We start from the raw sequence: 19,950 nt of genomic DNA on the forward strand, positions 1-19,950 counted from the left end.
TTTGGGGATGTACCCCCCCCCCCACAGCCCCCAGGGCAAAGACTATAAGCTATGCTAGATGCCCATTGTTAACATGTAACATTTTTATGTAAGGGGTGGTCTATAAACTTTGGAGGTAGCTCATTCAATTGGAAATCGGAAGTTCTAGTACAATCTTGCAGAGTCAAAAGTGATCGGAGGGCAACTAGTCCCTCGCACCCTTTTTTACCCACATACGGCCGATTGAAATTGTGAGTTATCTGTTTTGTTCAAGATAGTCTAAAGATCTATAACAACCCCTCGAGGGTTGACACAAACCCCCAGAGCCTGGGGATCTGATCAAAATTTTAAATAGCTATTTTGTGAAAAAGTAGCTGAATGATCTTATAAAAATAACTTCAAGGTAAACACAACCCCCAAGAGCCTGTGGGCAAGGGTTCTAAGTTAAGACCCAAGTGCATTTAAAGTTTTATTGACAGTTCTAGCGCCCTTTTTCAATTTATGAAAACAAACAATAAAAAGCACGCAAAAAAAAATAATACAACAAAATAATTAACCCTCCTTAAGCTTTTGTTTGCTCGGAGTAACCCCTAAAACATAAAATAAAATTGACGAAAGTAAAACAGTTCAAAATAGGGATGATACCTTTTTATTGACAGTGAAAAGATGTAAAATTATTTAACTGGATATTTCGAACACATATACAGTGTTCATCATAAGCAGTAAAACTAAAAGACATGAATAAAAATAAACAAAATTTATACCTAATAAACTAATTGCATATAGTTTATTGCTCTTATTTTTTTCAATGCAACAGGGGAGGCAAATCTTTTTGACCTTTTCGGTTCCGGTTCATTAGAATTATCTGACATATTACATGGACAGAGGTCATAGCTCTTAGGTGAGGTGATATTTACTTTATTTGACCTCAGTAAATTATTATAAATTGAGTCCAATCCAAATTCACCTGTATCTCTGTTTATGGAATTATTCTTGAATAGATTTTTTTAATTTCGATTGTTTCTCTGAAAATTTGCTTTAAACCTTGGTCCCTAGAAATCAAAGAAACATTTTCAAACAAAATAAAATGATTTGGAAAATTAAATATATGTTCCGAGAGGGCCGACGTGAAATCTTCAGGTTTGGTATTTTGCTTTAAAGACGATGAAATAGAATTATGATGTTGTAGCAATCTCGTTTTTAAATTCTGGTTAGTACGTCCCACATAAGAGCTTCCACAAGTACATGGGATTTTATAAACCCCACTTTGTTGCTCTACGGAAGTCCAATCCTTTACAGAATTCGTGGAAACAACAGAAAAGAAAGATATTTTTTGTTCTCTACCATATGTTCCAGGTTTGAGTGAAAAACTTAAAAGAATTTTATAAAATAATGGCTTAAAGGTAGCTTTAAGAGGTAGTAATACTTTGGCTAGTTTTTTTAATTCTGTTAAATTTTAATTTTCCAAACAACAACTCATTTCATCTGCCAACACACCGAAAAAAATAAACCTATTTCCATCCACTAAAAAAACAAAACGGTTTATTTCCTTTAATTTTTTTTTGTGAAACCTTGATAGCGAATGAAATTCAATTTTAACTTAAAAAAAAAATAACACAACTTAATATGGAATGTTTTAGGATTTTTACGTAAATCGCGCACATTTGCCAACTTTTTCAAAAATTCAGACAAACTATTAAAACATTTCGCCCAGTATGACGTATTGAAAACAAAGATTTAGTTCTATTAAGTTGAGGTGTCCTCCCATTATTGGCATACCCTGTTGGATAATTGTGTATTCCATCATACGAACTTAGAAACTAATTTGGAACACTACTCATACATGAATAATATGATAATTATGTATTTCACAACAAGAAGTAAATAAATTAAGGAAACGCTTAGGAACTAATTTGGAATAATACTCACATATGAATAATGCATGATTAAAGTTTCGTAGATCTGACAGAGGGATCAAATTTAACTGTACATATTAAAATCTAATCGATGTTCCTTTACTATCTCCAGTCAGTACTTGGAGTGCCATGTTCTGCATCAAGCGTAGTTGCTTCGAATGAACTGAAAACGTACTAGACCATATGCTCACTCAACGTACCAAATATGGGTGGACTAGAGAGAAAAAAAAATCAATATCACCACATAGTTCGGGAATATGTTTTTCAACTTTCTCATCATTCTAACATTCCTTGCGATTTTATTACTAATAAAAGATATTTTGGGAATATGTTCTTTAACATTCTCATCATTCCAACTTTTCTCGCGATAAAAGATGTATGATTTTTATGATTAAAGCCTTCATGAACAATAACGTCAAGAATAACGTGACACTTGACTTTATATATTTGTAATCAGTGATCCAAGGGTAATACCGGCCAAAGCCATTGAATCAGGAGATCTGTACCTGCGCAACACAAACGATTGGTCAACGTGCGGAAAAGTGTTTTTCCAAGTAGCTATTAAATATCAAGTCAACTCAAAAGAGGATCTAAATCAAAGCCTTTCTCCAATTATCACAACATTTTAGGCAAATAAGGTGAATTTTGATACGCGAGGAATCCTTCTTTTATCTTCATAGGCATTAGTGGATCTTGAAATTTTAGGTTGAGTCCAGTCATCTTCCTTTTATAGTTTTCTCCCGGAGTGAAAAAAAATGCACTTGACCCCAAAAACCATTTTCTGACACTAACTACGTTCGACTTCGATTATCAAGAAGAAATAGAATCAAAACAATGAAAGCTTTATTATTTATTTCCCTGTGTTTTTTTGGTAAGAATTAGAATTGGAGCATAGAGAAGAAATTCTAGAAGCTTCATTCAATTACACCAACGAGAATAAGAATCTGAATTGCCTAGGATTTATTGGCTTGTTCTCACAAACTCTACTTAGGCTAGTTAGTGAAAATATAAACATGATCAATGGAAAGGTGATAAATATGCAGAATACTGGCTCCCAGAATAGATTGATTTTAGAATGCTTTATTTTATGTTCTTTTTATGGCTAAAGTTGCATTAGTGACAATACAACCCCAAGTCCCCCCCCCTGATGGTCCCACATGTAGGTAATTAGGTAAATTTATTGTAAACCATATAACTGGCTTTTGTATAAAGTGAGTATACCAATTGATGCCTTTTTTATGCTCTTTGCAATTATATTGGTAAATTTATAGCAAACAGTATTACTGGCTTTTGTATAAAGTGAATATACCACTTGATGCCTTTTTTTATGCTCTTTACAAATATAATAATCACTTCTACTGGAAATTCAGATTTAAGCAGTTTTTGACCTCTTAAAAATGACCTAAATATGGGGTATAAAAAAGGCTTAAAACATTGGTCTCAGACTTTGACTTGGACTCAAACTTATCATTTCATTATAAATCCATTTTTAATGTTATAGGCCTATTATCCACAAGCAGTGATTTTGCATGATTAAATTGTATAAATAAATTTTATCAATGTTATGGCATTTTCTTCTTCCTTGACATTGCATTTTAAATAAAAGCATTCATTTTTAGTCAAAAATATAAAAGCCAGCTATTCCAAATGCCAGTTATACTGTTTGCTATAAATTTAACTATATTAAATACAACAATGATTAGTTTACATATTTATTATATGCTCTGCTTTACCCCCACCCCCCTGATGTGCAAATATGTAGCCCAAATTTGTTTCTAAATTATTACAGATTTGCAATTTCAAATATCCTATTATTTTGTAAAAAAATGACCAAAAATGCATGCTTTAATTGAAATTTTGGTGACAAGGAAGAAGAAAACACCATAACATTGATAAATTTTATTTATCCAATTTAATCATGCTTGTGGATAGTACAACATTAAAAAAAAATAGATTTATAATGAAACAGTAGTCCAATGTTACAAACTTTGAGACCAATGTTTTAAGCCTTTTTATACCCCATATTCAGGTCATTTTTAAGAGGTCAAAAAGTGCTTAAATCCAAATTTCTGGTAGAAGCAATCATAATATTTGTAAAGAGCATAAAAAAGGCACCAAGTGGTATATTCACTTTATACAAAAGCCAGTAATACTGTTTGCTATAAATTTACCAATATAATAATCACTTCTACCTTAAATTCAGATTTAAGCACTTCTTAACCTAACCTAAACTAACCTTATTATAAATAATTTTAGCACTAAGAAAATGTAGTATCATTATGTCAAATTTGTCATTTCTAAGAACTTAAAAAGTGCCTAAATTTGAATGTGTGGTAGAAGCAATTATTTTGTTCATAAAGAACATAAAAAAATGCATCAAGTAGTATGTTCACTGTATTGTTAAGTCATTTATATGAACTGTCATAATTTTTTGAAATTTTGTCACTTTTAAGAGCTAAAAAAGTACCTAAATCTGAATTTAAGGTAGAAGCAATTATTATATTCATAAAGAGCATAAAACCTGTACAAAAACCTGTTATTTGGTTTGCTTTAAATTTACTGTCTTACTTTATAAAATTCATCATTGAATTGTTCCAAATGTAAATTTTACCATCAAATTAGCAATCTAAAAATTCTTCTCTATTTGTTTAACAAGTGTCCTTCTGAAGACCCACTATTCTGCAATTTACCAGAAGAGTTACCAAATTAACATTTTCAGTTTGTTTATGGTTAAAATTTGTATGTGGTAGCCTAAGTATGGAGCAGTTTCTTGGGCAACAAATAAAGTGGATATACTGCTTGATGCTATTTTTTATGCCCTTTCTGTATATAATAGTCACTTTTCTTGCAAATTCAATTTTAAGCTCTTTTAGGACCCTTGAAAATAATAATTTTGTTATATTTTTTGGATATAAATATGGGTTGAAACATTTGTTTCAAACTTACTGTTTCAATATAGCCTAAGTCCAATTTGTAAAAGTTGTATAGTTCACAAACATTGATTTCTCAAGATTGATTTGAATAAAAATAAAATCAAAACAATTCCACCATGTTTTCCTAATAATCTGTCAGGCTGATTGAAACTGCCATTTCACCTATGTGTAAAATAATATCAATGCTGATAGCATGAACAAAGTGGATGAAAAAACAGAGAAATTGTTTTGAACTTTTTTTTATCTAACTTAATTGTGACAAATCAATGCTTTGGATTATATAACTTTAATAAAATATAATTTTTCATGAAAAAAAGTTTGAAACCAATATTCTAGTCCTTTTTATGTTCAAAAAACATAGATAGAAATTATCATTTTCAAGGGTTCAGAAAATGCTTAAAATTGAGTTTGCAGCAAAAGTTATATTCATAAATATAATTATATTCATAAAGAGCATAAAAAATGGCATCAAGTGGTAAGTTTACTTTATTCATAGAGCAATTATATGAACTGGTCCATATTTACCTAAAATTCTAGATGAAGAGCTTTTCTCAACACTAGAAAGTAGTTGAGGAAAGAGATTAAATCAAGAGCTTCCGTGATCCCCTGGGAGGGATCACCACTCCCAGAAGCAGAAACCAGAAGAGGTTGTTCCCTCCTTTGAAGCACCAACCTCTATCCCTTTTCTCTCCAAAAGCCACTGAACTGTTATACTCTAATCTTACTGTGCAAGAATCAGTAAGTAGCCTAGCATAGGGACAGGATGAACAAACTGACCAACGTAACTCCTTTTTGTATGCTCTTTCCAAAAATAATATTTGATTTACTTATAAATGACCCCCTACCCCCTGATGGTTTTGTATAGAACCACAGAAATATCTTAATACAGTAAAATTCTAGAAAAGCTACATTTTGCTACCTTGGAAGGGGGCTAGGTTAGGAAAATGAAGCTTTCAGGAATGGATCTACAGACTAAAAGATGTCCTGGTTAGGTATTTTGAAGTACCTACCTCCTCCCTCTAGATATCACTGACCTTTGAGAACCCTTAAAAGTATTTGTGTTATGAAAGTGAAATGTTGCAAAATAGATCTTCTGCTTAAATGAAGTACAGGAAAAGTATATTCAGCTTCTAAACTTTGCTTAGTCCTAATTAATGATGTTTCAAACATCTACAAATACAATTTCTAAATTTACAAAAAAAACATTGCTTTGGTTTAAAATTTGGTACTTGTCTATTATACCAACCATACCCAAGTTCTTGATCTGAGTCAAACCAGTTTTTCTATTCTGTATTTGGAGGTAATTAGCTTGCCTGAGTGAGATAAACTATGGTAACTTTGGAGGTATATTTTAATTCAATATTGAATATATAGATTTGATTAGTTTAGGTATTTAATATAATGTATCCTAGGTGGTCTGCTTCCTGTAATTCTCCTCTGTAGTTTCCATGGTTTTGTTAGTAAAGTATTACATTTTCATCATATCTTGATATTTTTTATTAGGATTAAGTTAATTTCACTTCTTGGGTGTGGTTGGTAACCTAACTTGGCACTAAAATTGTGCTCAAATAACAGGAATTGCATTTTCAAAACTAAAACCAGAGAAAAAGTAACTGAAAATTAAGGTATAATGTCATTTTTGTCAAAATTCCAATAGGCATAGACCTATCAAATAGGGAAATTTTTAAGAAAAATTCTACTTAGAAGTCAGAAGATATTAACATATTAGCTTGGTAATACCTTCCCAGAGTATATTTTTGGCCCTGGATTCATTACACAGTTTCACTTTCCTAACCTAACCCCTTTCAAAGGTAGCAAAAGTAGTTTTGTCTAGATTTTTGCCCTAAATACAAAAAGAAAATGAAGAAACTCTTACTTGTTAGCATGCAGGATGTATCTGTTAATCAGATTATATGCTTTTTGAAATCATTTTAAATAATATTTTGGTAAATAATATACTCTAATAAATTGTAACTAAGAAGATAACTGGTTTAAAATAGGAGCTAGAAGGAATGACTACATCAATATAACAAAGAAATACGTTATTGGGGCTATACATGGCACTTGCAGGTAGGGAGGGATTGTAATTGTGAGTGAATTGATTAGCACATTCAGAAAGAATAAACAAAAAGGAGTTGAGTAGTATGTTCACCTCAGTTTTATGTATTGACTATCTTTTGTTTTAGTTCTTATGTCCTAGGGCTATATTGAGGACAATCAGGGCAAGGGGGAATTTCAGAAAAGCAACTGTGATAGACCATAGAATAATAAATATAATGGTACTACTTATATTTTATTAGTATGTTTTCTCTAGATTTGGTCAATCATAGCAACTTCCCTAGATTGTTGACTGCCCTCAAATGGTAAAGATATCTTGTCCTGCATTCAGTAAGGTTATTGTAGTTTATTCTTCCAATTTTTAAGCATTCAATAGTCAATTACAGTTACAGAATTACATTCAAGAACACCTATTGAAATTTATTGCAATTAAGTATTTGCTTATTTTACTTCAGAGCTCAATAAGCTGCAATTTGTCAAAAATGCTGCTCTTTTCTTGCTAGATCTGTGTATTTTGAAAAGATTTCACATATTTGCTTTTACTAGGGTATATTTATTCCTTGAGAGTATTAGGCAACAACACTGGACGTCCATTTGAAACAAGTTGATTCCAAGTCCACAGTTTTTATGGGGATAATTAAAAACGTATATCACATATTTCATAGGGATAGCTATATATACAGCACTGCTGTTTGCAAAGACTTAGAACAGCCCAGAAGCTATGAAACTACCATTTTGTGACTTTACTCTTATCTATTCTAGTGTATGCTTGTAAGCTTTTAAAAAATTGCTTGTAGTTTTACCCCTTTCTGCACCTGAATTGCATCTAGACCTTGGCACTGCTCAGCCTGCATTTCTACCTTGTTTGTCCTTCTACATATCACTGACAGCAACCAGAAATCTAATTCAATCTGATGTACTCAGAAAAGACTCTAATTTCAGTGTGAAGCAAGTAGTATTAGCAGTATTTGCAGGAATATAAGAATTGGATTGACTTTGAAAGGTCACTACTGGTCACTTTGAGGATCCAGGTCACTACTGGAATGTGTTTCTGGTTTCTTCTTCTTTGGCTAGTAATTGTTAGCACTAAATTTAAATATTGCACTCGTGGTTTAATAAAATTTCTAATTTTCTTTGTTTTGCAATCAAGTTTAAATAAATTATTAGTAGATTTGGAAAAGTTTCAAAATCATGACCAAGACCCAATTATAAACAATATCTTATGGAGAAAAATTGGCTATAACAACAGAAGTCTCAATAACTTTCATTTTGGTCATTATTTGGCTAATTTTTACCAGTCAATTTTGCTTTCCATTGGCTATCCACAACTGACGTTTTTGTTCCTGCTGAGATATAGCTTGCCACAAAAACCCCCTTTGTGACAATGAAGTAGAACCTAATGAAGGTGAAATGTTTTTTTTTTTTTAGATTTGGATAAACACAAATCATAAAATATTGGTAATGTCAATTTCTTTGCCATGATTTATATACTATGCTCATAAAGATTTAAATGTTTCTGAAAATCAATGTAACCTATGTGTAAGACCAACCTAAATTTGGATTTAAAAATCATTTTGAGAGTGGGGGTCTAAAGATTCTATGGGAGAATGACTCCTCTGATAAACTGATAAATGAGATAGAAAAATGATGGTATATTTCTAATGAAGCTTTCTGTATGATTGTTTTGGTCAAAGAGAATGAATACCAACAATTTTGAATGAATAAATGTAATTGATCAGCCACCAAATTTTTTATTCATTTCTGCTTATTTTCTTACACTTTGCATCTATTTTCATAAATTTCAGGTAATGCAGAAAGAATTGTAAAAATGATATTTAAGCCAATTTAAAGATGTTATGGATGATTTTTTGCTTATTTTTATTTTACATTTTTATCTATTTAAGCTAGTGCAGAAAGAATTGCAAAAAGAATATACAAACCAGTTGAAGGGAGTGTTGGATGTTTCAGACGGTTTAATGGGACACATCAGTTTGGTTGCTCATGTAAGTTGTAATTCGTATCTATTCATATTTCAATAGGGTGTACCCAGAAAATGGCTATTTTTAGGTGCCAATAAAATTTGTTGAATTTTTATCTGCCCTCTTTTATAAGAGCCCTCTCAGGACATCCTAGTACCACTAGATCAATACAATCACCCATGGAAAAAAAAACATAAACAAATAAACATGCATCTTTCTTCTGGCAAAAAATGCAAAATTCCACATTTTTGCAGATAGGAGTACTGCAAAACTCTCCTTCTACAGGAGAGTTCTCTGACATGCTGAATCTGATGGTCTGATTTTTCATTAAAATTCTATGGCTTTTAGGGATGGTCCCCCCTTTCTTTGAAAATAAGGCAAATTTTCTCAGGCTCAAAACTTTTGATAGGTCTGACTAAATTTGACAAAACTTTTGTTCTTAAAATCAGTATAAAAGTCATTTCATATATATGTTGGTATCAAAATTCCCATTTTTAGAATTCCAGTTACTATAGAGCCAGCTCGCTCCTTACTACAGTTCATTACCATAAACTATTTAATAATGAGATAAAGGTTGAGATGGCTAGGGCACATTCTGTGGATGAAGGATGACAGATTGCCAAAGATTATTCTTTTCGGCCAACTGTTTAATGCTAAATGGAGAGCAGGTCTTCCATGCAAACTATTTGTGTGCGCACTTCTTTGGTGAATTTTAAAAACCTAACATGATTTTTAAGCAGGACAATTGAAATTTTTCAACATGAGAAAAGAAAAACTCCAACATTATGGTTAACGCAATAAAGAATTGGCGCAAATTAATTCAAAGCCATGAGAACGCCACCACCTCTTTTGGTGGCAGTGCACCACCGTCGTTTCGACACTTTTGTGGCGGCCGACCGGGCGTCTTGTCGGTGGCGTTCGCTGGCGTGGTGCCGGGTTCTACACACAGTGAATGTCATTGTCTTATCATTACAAGACTAGATATATGAATAGTATACCATATAATAGTATACTATATATAATCAAGACTGGAATCGCCTTAATAAATTCTGACTGATCAAGAACAAATTGAAAATAAATGCTCTCGTTCTTGAAATATGAAAAAAAACTCAAGGGGTCACCCAATTTCTTTCACCGGCTGTGCATCTTGGAATGCCATATGTGCCACATTTTTTTCACCATATTTTCCTCTGCTTTACTTCACACAGATCTACCACACTTGACACACTTTCACCATGCTTGTTACGTGCCAACTGGTGTGTATGATATCTAGAAGTAGATACCCCCCTTCCCCCCCAAAAAACCCAACAACTATATGTTTCTTGAACGGTCTTTGAAAGAACTAATAAAGTTAAACTGAGATGTATAATGACAATAATTGCTGAAAGATCATCAGTTCAAAATTTAATTTTACTGTCATTTTATTTTCAATGTTGTAAAAAAATAGAAAAGAAACGGTAGGCGACTTCAATCTGTTCATTGATTATTTTGTATTGACTTTCTTATCATAAATAGTGGGCCAAAAATCACAAGAAATCTTGAAAATATGGACCAAAAAATACAATGTTTGATCCCCATTAATAAAGAATGTTGATTAAAGATTTTTTTTTCTATGGGCCCTAAATTAGCTCAATATTTAATTATTGGTCTTATTCTGCAACTTAATTGTTTATGAAATATGAAGGGAAAATTGAAGAAATTATTCAGTTTTTTCCTGGGGGGGGGGGGGTAATTTCCCTTGGAGTTTTAATTGGGATAAACTTACCTTATATCATACTTATAAACCACAGGACAAACTGCACCTGTAGACGTTGCTGCAGGTGATTACAGCATGATCATATATTTGACTATTGGATTACGCATGGCACATGCATTAGATAGAGGTTGTTACAGGTAAAGTGCAAAATAATTTTGCAATAATTGAGAAATTTATTTTTATTAACATTTCACCTGTGAACATATCAGCTGGATAAAGTTTTGCTTGGACGTCAAAATGTCGTTACACAGTATGGACAGCAAAGTTTGCTTAGCAATTGACTGATATATTTGCACAAACGACTTACTACCCAAATTGCTGATCAGATATCAGATGGATAAAGTTTTGCTTGGACGTCAAAATGTCGTTACACAGTATGGACAGCGAAGTTTTCTTAGCAATTGACTGATATATTTGCACAAACAACTTACTACCGAAGTCGCTGATCAGATGATCAGATATCAGATGGATAAGGTTTTGCTTGGAAGTCAAAATGTCGTTAGAAATGAAGAAATATTGTAACAGGCTCCTAGTGTGTCTACGCATGCAGTTAAGAATTTTAAGTGAAATGGATGCAATTACATCCTTAAGTAGAGTGAAGAATTAAGTAGAGTGAAGCAATTGACTGATATATTTGCACAAATAACCTACTACCCAAGTTGCTGATCAGATGATCAGATACCAGATGAATAAAGTTTTGTTTTGACTTCAAAATGTCGTTACACAGTATGGACAGCGAAGTTTTATTAGCAATTGACTGATATATTTGCGCAAACAACATACTACCCAAGTCCACAAAATCACAAGAAATCTTGAAAATCTGGACCAAAAAATGCAATGTTTGATCCCCATTAATAAAGAATTTTGGTTAAATATTTTTTTTTTCTATGGGCCCTAAATTAGCTCAATATGTAATTATTGGTCTTATTCTGCAACTTAATTGTTTAGTTCCTGGAATTGAGTTTTTAGGTAACCTGGTAGCTTTTAGTTTTTGTTATATTTATGTGAACCAGCAATCTAGTTGGTGCAAATGGTTAGATGTCTAAGGATTTTCTATAGAGGGGGGGGGGCATTCAAAATAAAACAGCTAAGTTAACTGAAACATGTTTTATGGAGTATGAAGGGAAAATTGAAGAAATTATTCAGTTTTTTCCTGGGGGGGTAATTTCCCTTGGAGTTTTAATTGGGAGAAACTTACCTTACATCATACTTACAAACCACAGGACAAACTGCACCTGTAGACGTTGCTGCAGGTGATTACAGCATGATCATATATTTGACTATTGGATTACACATGGCACATGCATTAGATAGACATTGCTACAGGTAAAGTGCAAAATAATTTTGCAATAATTGAGACATTTATTTTTATTAACATTTAACCTGTGAACATATCAGCTGGATAAAGTTTTGCTTGGACGTCAAAATGTCGTTACACAGTATGGACAGCAAAGTTTTCTTAGCAATTGACTGATATATTTGCGCAAACAACATACTACCCAAGTCCCTGATACTTAGTTCACATTAGTTGCCAGGACCACAAATGGTTAGCATATCCACATTAGCAATTTTCACTTTTAGCAGTTTCTCATTTTTTGGAATGGTAATTTCTTCTAGACTTCTATTTTTACTGGTAGTGCATGAACGAAGGTCTCTATCGTAAATTTTATCAACACTGCAACTCCAAGAAATACTAGATTCACTTGAAAAATCACTAGGTGGCAACACATGACAGCCAAATCCAGATGACTGGCCTCGTTTTTTCCACCCTTTACTGTTAGTTCCATCTCATCATTTGAAATCATTCTATCCATTGCACTGACCAACTTTTTAAGTAATAATAATAATATTATTATATAATATAATTATTATTATATATTATAATAATTATTATTATATAATAATAATAATATATATAATTATTATATTGTATAATAATAAGTAATAATAATAATAAGTAATAATAGTTTGCTGATAATTGCCCATTTTGTTTTGGTATCTGAGACTAAAAGTAGAACTGGAGTTATTCCTTGGTATGGGTATTCTTTATTCGTTTATTAACTTACTCTTGTTCATACCATACACTTCACACAAGTGTTTAAGTAGAAGCTTTTTAGCATTACCCTCATTTGGAACATCATTATTTATCAAATTTAACTGCCTCTTTTTCTTTTAGCAGAATATTTTGAATGTCATTCTGAAAGTTTGAGGTTAGTTTAACCCTAGATTAAACTAATCTAGTTTATTAGATTATAATAACCTAATAATGAACTTTTTAGTAGAAAAGTTTCTACTAAAAAGTAGAAGCTTTTTAGCATTACCCTCATTTGGAACATCATTATTTATCAAATTTAACTGCCTCTTTTTCTTGTAGCAGAATGATTTGAATGTCATTCTGAAAATTTGAGGTTAGTTTAACCCTAGATGGCACCATTCCTTCTGCGAGGATCTCCTTGAACTGATCCTCCACTTCATTTAGTGTAGTCATTATGTTTTTTCAATCTCTTCTTTTAACAATTCAGTTTTATTATCTTGATTTTTTAATTTGGTTTCTAGTTCAGCTTTCAATTCTTTTCTCTGCATCTCGAAAGATCCATCCAGAATATGCTCTGCTGAATATTTTATTAATTTTTGAGATGAAATTAACATGGAATTTTATTCTTTAATCTTTCAAGCTTTTTAATGAAATTTCTTTAATAAACGTTGGATTAACTGATGTTTCATCATTTCTCTTACAAATTGGGCAAAACCAGCTAGAACCAAGCCAGTGAGACATTTTTGTCAATAACCTATACTCAGGCTCTAACATCTCTAGACAGTTGATACACAGCCATTTAGCACAAGCATCACAAACTGTTGCTGGTGAGGCTTCGCTAAGCTCATTAGTAAGAGCACTGTATTTTTTTCACCTTTTTTGGACCATCATAACGTCTTCATTTCTGTGCCTGACTTGTCACGTTCATCAAATTCAAAAACTTTGTCAATACACAGAGGAAGGCATATTGTGCGAATAACCGAATTTCAACTACCTTGTGATCGCAATTTTTTACATGACACCATCAACAACGAAGTTTCCGGCTACATCCAAGTTCGTATAGTAAGAATTCAACCGCAACTGGTTAAACATGGATAAAAAGGTACATTTTCTGAAAGCTCTGAAATTTCTATTCCCAGAGCTACACAGCACACCATAGTTTGTTATTTTTTGCCTACTGCTTTTTCAGAGAGTTCTATCCAGATTGTCACTTATTGTCATTACTATCATGGCTCCTACATATTTAATGTGATCCATACCAAATTGTGTCCAGATGCTTAAATGTAGTCAGCCAGCAATTACTGGTTCTTTTTGTTGTACTGTGTTCATTTGTTCTCTGGGAATTCCTTTTCTGAGTTAAAAACTAGAGGGGTAATTGTTAATTATTCAGAACACACCCAATTTGGTTCGATTTACAGGTACGTGGGTTGAAACAACTGAGATGCTTGGAAGATAGATAGGATATATATACTTTGGGCTATATATTTGCATATTAGGGGGGAACTGAGGGTTAAGTATAGCCGGCCTGCATGCAAAATGTAACCTAACCTAACCAAAATATCAACTCTATATATTAAATATTTAATGAAAATATACCAACAACATAGTTTTTCCCCTTGGGCGTAAGCTAATTGTCTTCGAATATAGACAGCTATAACCAGGTTTTTGTCTGATCTTGCTGATCGAAACTCTTGAGTGTGTTCTGAATGATTAATAAGTACCACTAGAGGCAATGAATTTTCCAAAAGTCTTATGATTTTATAGTTCTTAAAGGCCAAGTTGTCCTGCATAATTGTTTACATCACAAATAAAAAGGAAGGAATGAAAATCATAAGAGTATATTGGTCACTTTTTCAAGGCAAAAACGATTCTCTTTCTTGGGGAAAAACAAAATATTGACAAAAAAATCAATTAAATGAAAAGAAGGGGGCACAAAAATCTCTGCACCTGGGTCTTGAGAGGACCTAGGCTGGAATCATGTTTGAAAAGTCTCATATTAGGGGGGAACTGAGGGTTAAGTATAGCCGGCCTGCATGCAAAATGTAACCTAACCTAACCAAAATATCAACTCTATATATTAAATATTTAATGAAAATATACTAACAACATAGTTTCTCCTCTTGGGCGTAAGCTAATTGTCTTCGAATATAGACAGCTATAACCAGGTTTTTGTCTGATCATGTCGATCGAAACAAATTATTGACAAAGAAATCAATTAAATGAAAAGAAGGGGGCACAAAAATATCTGCACCTGGGTCTTGAAAGGACCTAGGCTGGAATCATGTTTGAGAAATCTTTAATATAAAGTTTTGGAGGGGTGACAACTAATAAATAATACCCCTCCATTGCCTTGGCTGGTTCCCTTTTATCCAGCTCTGAACAAGATAAGGTTTGCTGAGGTTGCAAAGAGGGTATGCTATGTGAATAATAATAAACCTAAGATCATTTCTTGAAATTAAGTTAATGTACCAAGCACTGGTAGGTAATAGCACGATTTTAAGAGCTCGAATAAATGACCTTAAATGTGATACAGTTCAGTAGACATATTTCATTAAGTAAGTAAATCACATGCTAGATATTAAGCGAATTTTGTACCTCCACATATTTTTCAGTTTCTTCATCTAATTCTCAGTTATAGCAATGTAGATGGCAGCATTCTTTGTGCCTAAGTACCTTTAAGAAACTTGATACATCAAGATTTTGCTAGCAAACCCTAAAAAATAACTCTGATTTCTGGTAGCATGTCAATAAGAGGGCTTGTTGAAAAGGATAATGTATATTACCTGATTCTATCCTTTTTTTGCTGATGCTATTATTTTCCAAAACAGTATGTAAATCCTTTCAATATGTAAAAATTTTTTACTAATGTATCTTATTCTTTTATATTAATAGATGTTTATTCCATTAATAAATATTTTTATTAATTAATAATTTACTTAATTTCCAGCTCATGAGAATGGAAACGTGGGTGTGCTACACAAAATTCAAAGTGAAGATGATTTGAAATGGCTGATTGAAATCGGTCCTCATCCACATATTTTTCAGTTTCGTCATCTAATTTTCAGTTATAGCAATGTAGATGGCAGCACTCTTTGTGCCTAAGTACCTTTAAGAAACTTGATACTTCAAGATTTTGCTAGCAAACCCTAAAAAATACTCTGATTTCTGGTAGCACGTCAATAAGAGGGCTTGTTGAAAAGGATAATGTATATTACCTGATTCTATCCTTTTTTTGCTGATTCTATTATTTTCCAAAACAATATGTAAATCCTTTCAATATGTAACAATTTGTTATTAATGTATCTTATTCTTTTATATTAATAGATGTTTATTCCATTAGTAAATATTTCATTAATTAATAACTTGCTTAATTTCCAGCTCATGAGAATGGAAACGTGGGTGTGCTACACAAAATTCAAAGTGAAGATGATTTGAAATGGCTGATTGAAATCGGTCCTCATTCACCATATGTGGCCTTACTTAGCACCAGGTTGTTTCAAAGGTAATAATTAGATGATCTTAAGTTACAATGTCTCCCCTCTCCTGTTTCAATTAGCAACTATTTGCTAATGAATGTTTAAAGGTGATTCGGGAAGGTGTGTGTCCCCATACTTCAGGACAAGTCAAGTTAAACTGGGTACTTGGCTATATACTATTTTTCATGGTAATATTGTGCAATATCTATAAAGAAAATAAGCGAAAAATATTCTAGCCTGAACTGGCTCTGATATTAAGCAGGATATGACCCAGACAAAAATAAACAACTCTATAGGAAGTAAATTTATAGTTTTTCAAGGAAAGCTTAGAAACAATGCAAACTACAAAATATAATTTTGACTAAGCAACGTCAAAACGAAACAGAAAAAGACAAAATAATACAGAAGAAGCAGTATAGAATTGCTAATTGGCATATTACTACTACTACTAACGACTCGCCACAGCACCAAGCCGCCTGAGGCAAACACAGCTACCCACGCTCCTCCTCCATTCCAATCTATTCAAGCCCTCCCTCTTTACACCCTCCGAGGAAGTTCCCATTTTCTTGAAATCTGTCTTTATGACATCCTCCCTCCCCAGACGAGGACAGATCTGCTTCTGTTTATCCCTAGATGGTTGTTCGAAAAGGGACAATCTTCGGTAATCGGTCATCCTTCATCCGCAGAACCTGCCCTGACCATCTCAACCTTTCTTTCATTATAGCCCTAGAAAGCGGAATTATATCAAACAGTTCGTGGTAACGAACTGTAGTAAGGAGCGACACGGCTCAATAGTAACCAAAACTCTAAAAAATGGAATTTTGATACCAATAGCTACATCAAAAGAATCGCATTTTAATGCTGGTTTTAAATATATAAGTTTCATCAAGTTTAGTCTTACCCATCAAAAGTTACGAGCCTGAGAAAATTTGCGTTATTTTAGAAAATAGGGGGAAACGCCCCCTAAAAGTCATAGAATCTTAACGAAAATCACACCATCAGATTCAGCGTATCAGAGAACCCTACTGTAGAAGTTTCGAGCTCCTATCTACAAAAATGTGGAATTTTGCATTTTTTGCCAGAAGGCAGATCACGGATGCGTGTTTATTTGTTTTTTTGTTTTTGTTTTTTTTTTTTCCCCAGGGGTGATTGTATCGACCCAGTTGTCCTAGAATGTTGCAAGAGGGCTCATTCTAACGGAAATGAAAAGTTCTAGTGCCCTTTTTAAGTGACCAAAAAAATTGGAGGGCACCTAGGCCCCCTCCCACGCTAATTATTTTCCCAAAGTCAACTGATCAAAATTCTGAGATAGCCATTTTATTCAGCGTAGTCGAAAGACCTTATAACTATGTCTTTGGGGACGACTTACTCCCCCACAGTCCCCGTGGGAGGGGCAACAAGTTACAAACTTTGACCTGTGCTTACATATAGTAATGGTTATTGGGAAGTATACAGGCGTTTTCAGGAGGATTTTTTTGGTTTGGGGGAGGGGTTGAGAAGAGGGGGATATGCTGGGGGAACTTTCCTTCGAGAATTTGTAATGGGAGAAGAAAATTTCTATGAAGGGAGAGCAGGATTTACTAGCATTATTTACTGTTTACTGTTTTAGAAAGAAGAATTGAGAGAAAGAGTCAAACTTTAGCGTAAAAAGCGGGGCGTTGATGAGGAAGCAGCCTCTTTCATATACGAAGTAATTTCTGTGCGTTTTAAGTTTTGATGTCACTCCTTACTTTCAGTTGAAAAAACTTGTTTTTTTTTTTAATTTTCATTATAGCCCTAGAAAGCATACTGCTTCAAATATGGTCAGTCACCTGGGTACCCAGAACAATCCCTAGGCAATTTGTCCGGAAAATATCTAGTAAACGTTCACCCGCTTTTTGGAGCGCCCATGCTTAAGAGCCATATTTGACCTCTGTCGTCATCATTAAATTATTTATTTGAAATTTTGCGCCCTATAATTTATGCACATGGGGTAATTTTCCCCTCCGCCCTCCTCCTCCCAAAAAAGGCCTCTGCTAATGTGATATGGTGTTCTCTAAACCTTTATTGTCTAACGGCTTGAAGTTCTGTTGACCTGCCAGAGCAAGTGAATAGCATCAGAAAAAAGAATAACTATATTTAAAGAAATATAGAATTTGAAGAATTATATTAATTATTTATTCTGACAGGTGGAAGTAAATTGGCTTCCACCTTCCAATATTCTAATCTTGATTTGCAGGCTTATCTTCCTATTCTTCCAAACTTTTTTAAACAGTGAAAAAACACTCTGAGCCTTGGCTATTCTACTTTTAACATCTTCAGAGCTCCCACCATAATACTACTAAAGTAAATGAAGCTGCCCACCTGATCAATCTTTTCGTTACCCAACGTCACCTTTTCATCTTCACTTATACCTAGCCTTAGTGACTTAGTCTTCTTAACATTGATTTTCAAACCTATTCGAGCACCCTGAACTCACAAAACCTTTAAAAGTTCATTCATTTTGCTCACACTTTCATCTAGGATGTTTAAATCATCAGCATAATCTAAGTCCAGGAGAGTTTTTCCTCCCCATTTGATTCCATAGTCTCCCATTGTGTTTCCTGTGCTCTTCAAGACAAAGTCTATAAAAAAATCGATATAAAGGGGGTAGAACACAACCCTTCTTTACTCCTGATTTAATACAAAACCAGCTGCTAACCTCATTTCCTACCTTAACTGCAGTGGTGTTGATCTCGTGCATAGCACTAATCACTTTAATTTATTTGTCTGGTATACCATACAAGGATAAGACTTTTGGTAAAACTATTCTATCGACAGAATCGAATGCTTGCTCATAATCTATAAAACTGAAGGTGTTTGACAACTATGGCACTTCTCAGTTATTAACCTAAGAGTGAAAATTTGATCGACACATCCTCTACCTGCTCTAAAACCGCACTGTCCTGCTCTTAAAACTTTGTCTACAGCTTCTCTCAGTATAAAAAGTATCATATTGCTTAGTAATTTGCTACCTACAGAGACCATACTAATGCCTCGATAATGACGACACTCACTCTTATCACCTTTCTTATACAGTGGTTTAATTAAGGTTTTCCTAAAACCGTTAGGTACTTCCCCTTTTTCAAAAATTAAATTCATAATCTTCTACAACTTATTTCTAAAACTGAGAACCATCATATTTCAGAAACTCATTTACCACACTATCAGCACCTGGACCTTTATTATTTTTTAAACCTTTTATTACTGTCGCTAATCCTTCCTCACAAGACAAATTCTCCTTCATATCCAATGTATCACAAACTTTTTCATTTTCCTCTTTATCTTTTCCTGCAACTGTATCTCGGTTTAGCACATTCTCAAAATGTTCTGCCCATCTCTCTTTAACTCGTTCCTTATCACTAATTGTTACCCTGTTCCGATATTTAACTGGGAAAAGTCCGGATTGACTACACCTTCTCAATTTATTAACATTCAGTACAATATTTTACTATTATGCCGTTTAGCTGAATCTTCCAGATCTTCTGCAATCTTATCCATGGCGTCTGCTTCACACCTCCTTAGTTCATATTTTAATGCTTTCTCCAATTTCTTAAAATTCCTTTTGTTTTCATATGATCTATGACTGTATGATCTATCTCTCAGATAAATCTTGTACAAACCCCTTCTCCTCTCTATTAAACAGAAAGCTTTTCACTAATGTTACTAGCTGCAGTCTTAACTTTCTTCCCTAAAACACCATCAGCAACTTCACAAATTGTTTTTCTAAAATTATTCCAACCATCTTCCACATTGTCAAATTTTAAACTCCCAAGTTTAGTATTCAATTGTTCCTGTAA

At 33.3% G+C, this 19,950-nt stretch overlaps 1 protein-coding gene across 1 annotated transcript in view; it reads left to right on the forward strand.

Annotated features, from left to right (window-relative positions):
• Window positions 1-2,700: 2,700 nt before the first annotated feature.
• The window catches only part of LOC136030555 (nicastrin-like), an 89,335-nt gene continuing 72,085 nt past the window's right edge, over window positions 2,701-19,950 (forward strand). The window contains exons 1-3 of the mRNA XM_065709609.1: window positions 2,701-2,766; window positions 8,791-8,889; window positions 16,035-16,158. Of these exons, the coding sequence (XP_065565681.1) occupies window positions 2,730-2,766; window positions 8,791-8,889; window positions 16,035-16,158 (260 nt within the window). The 5' untranslated portion in view covers window positions 2,701-2,729. The remainder of the gene's footprint in view (window positions 2,767-8,790; window positions 8,890-16,034; window positions 16,159-19,950) is intronic.

This window comes from Artemia franciscana, chromosome 8 (assembly GCF_032884065.1).
Source record: "Artemia franciscana chromosome 8, ASM3288406v1, whole genome shotgun sequence".
Lineage (NCBI taxonomy): Eukaryota > Metazoa > Arthropoda > Branchiopoda > Anostraca > Artemiidae > Artemia > Artemia franciscana.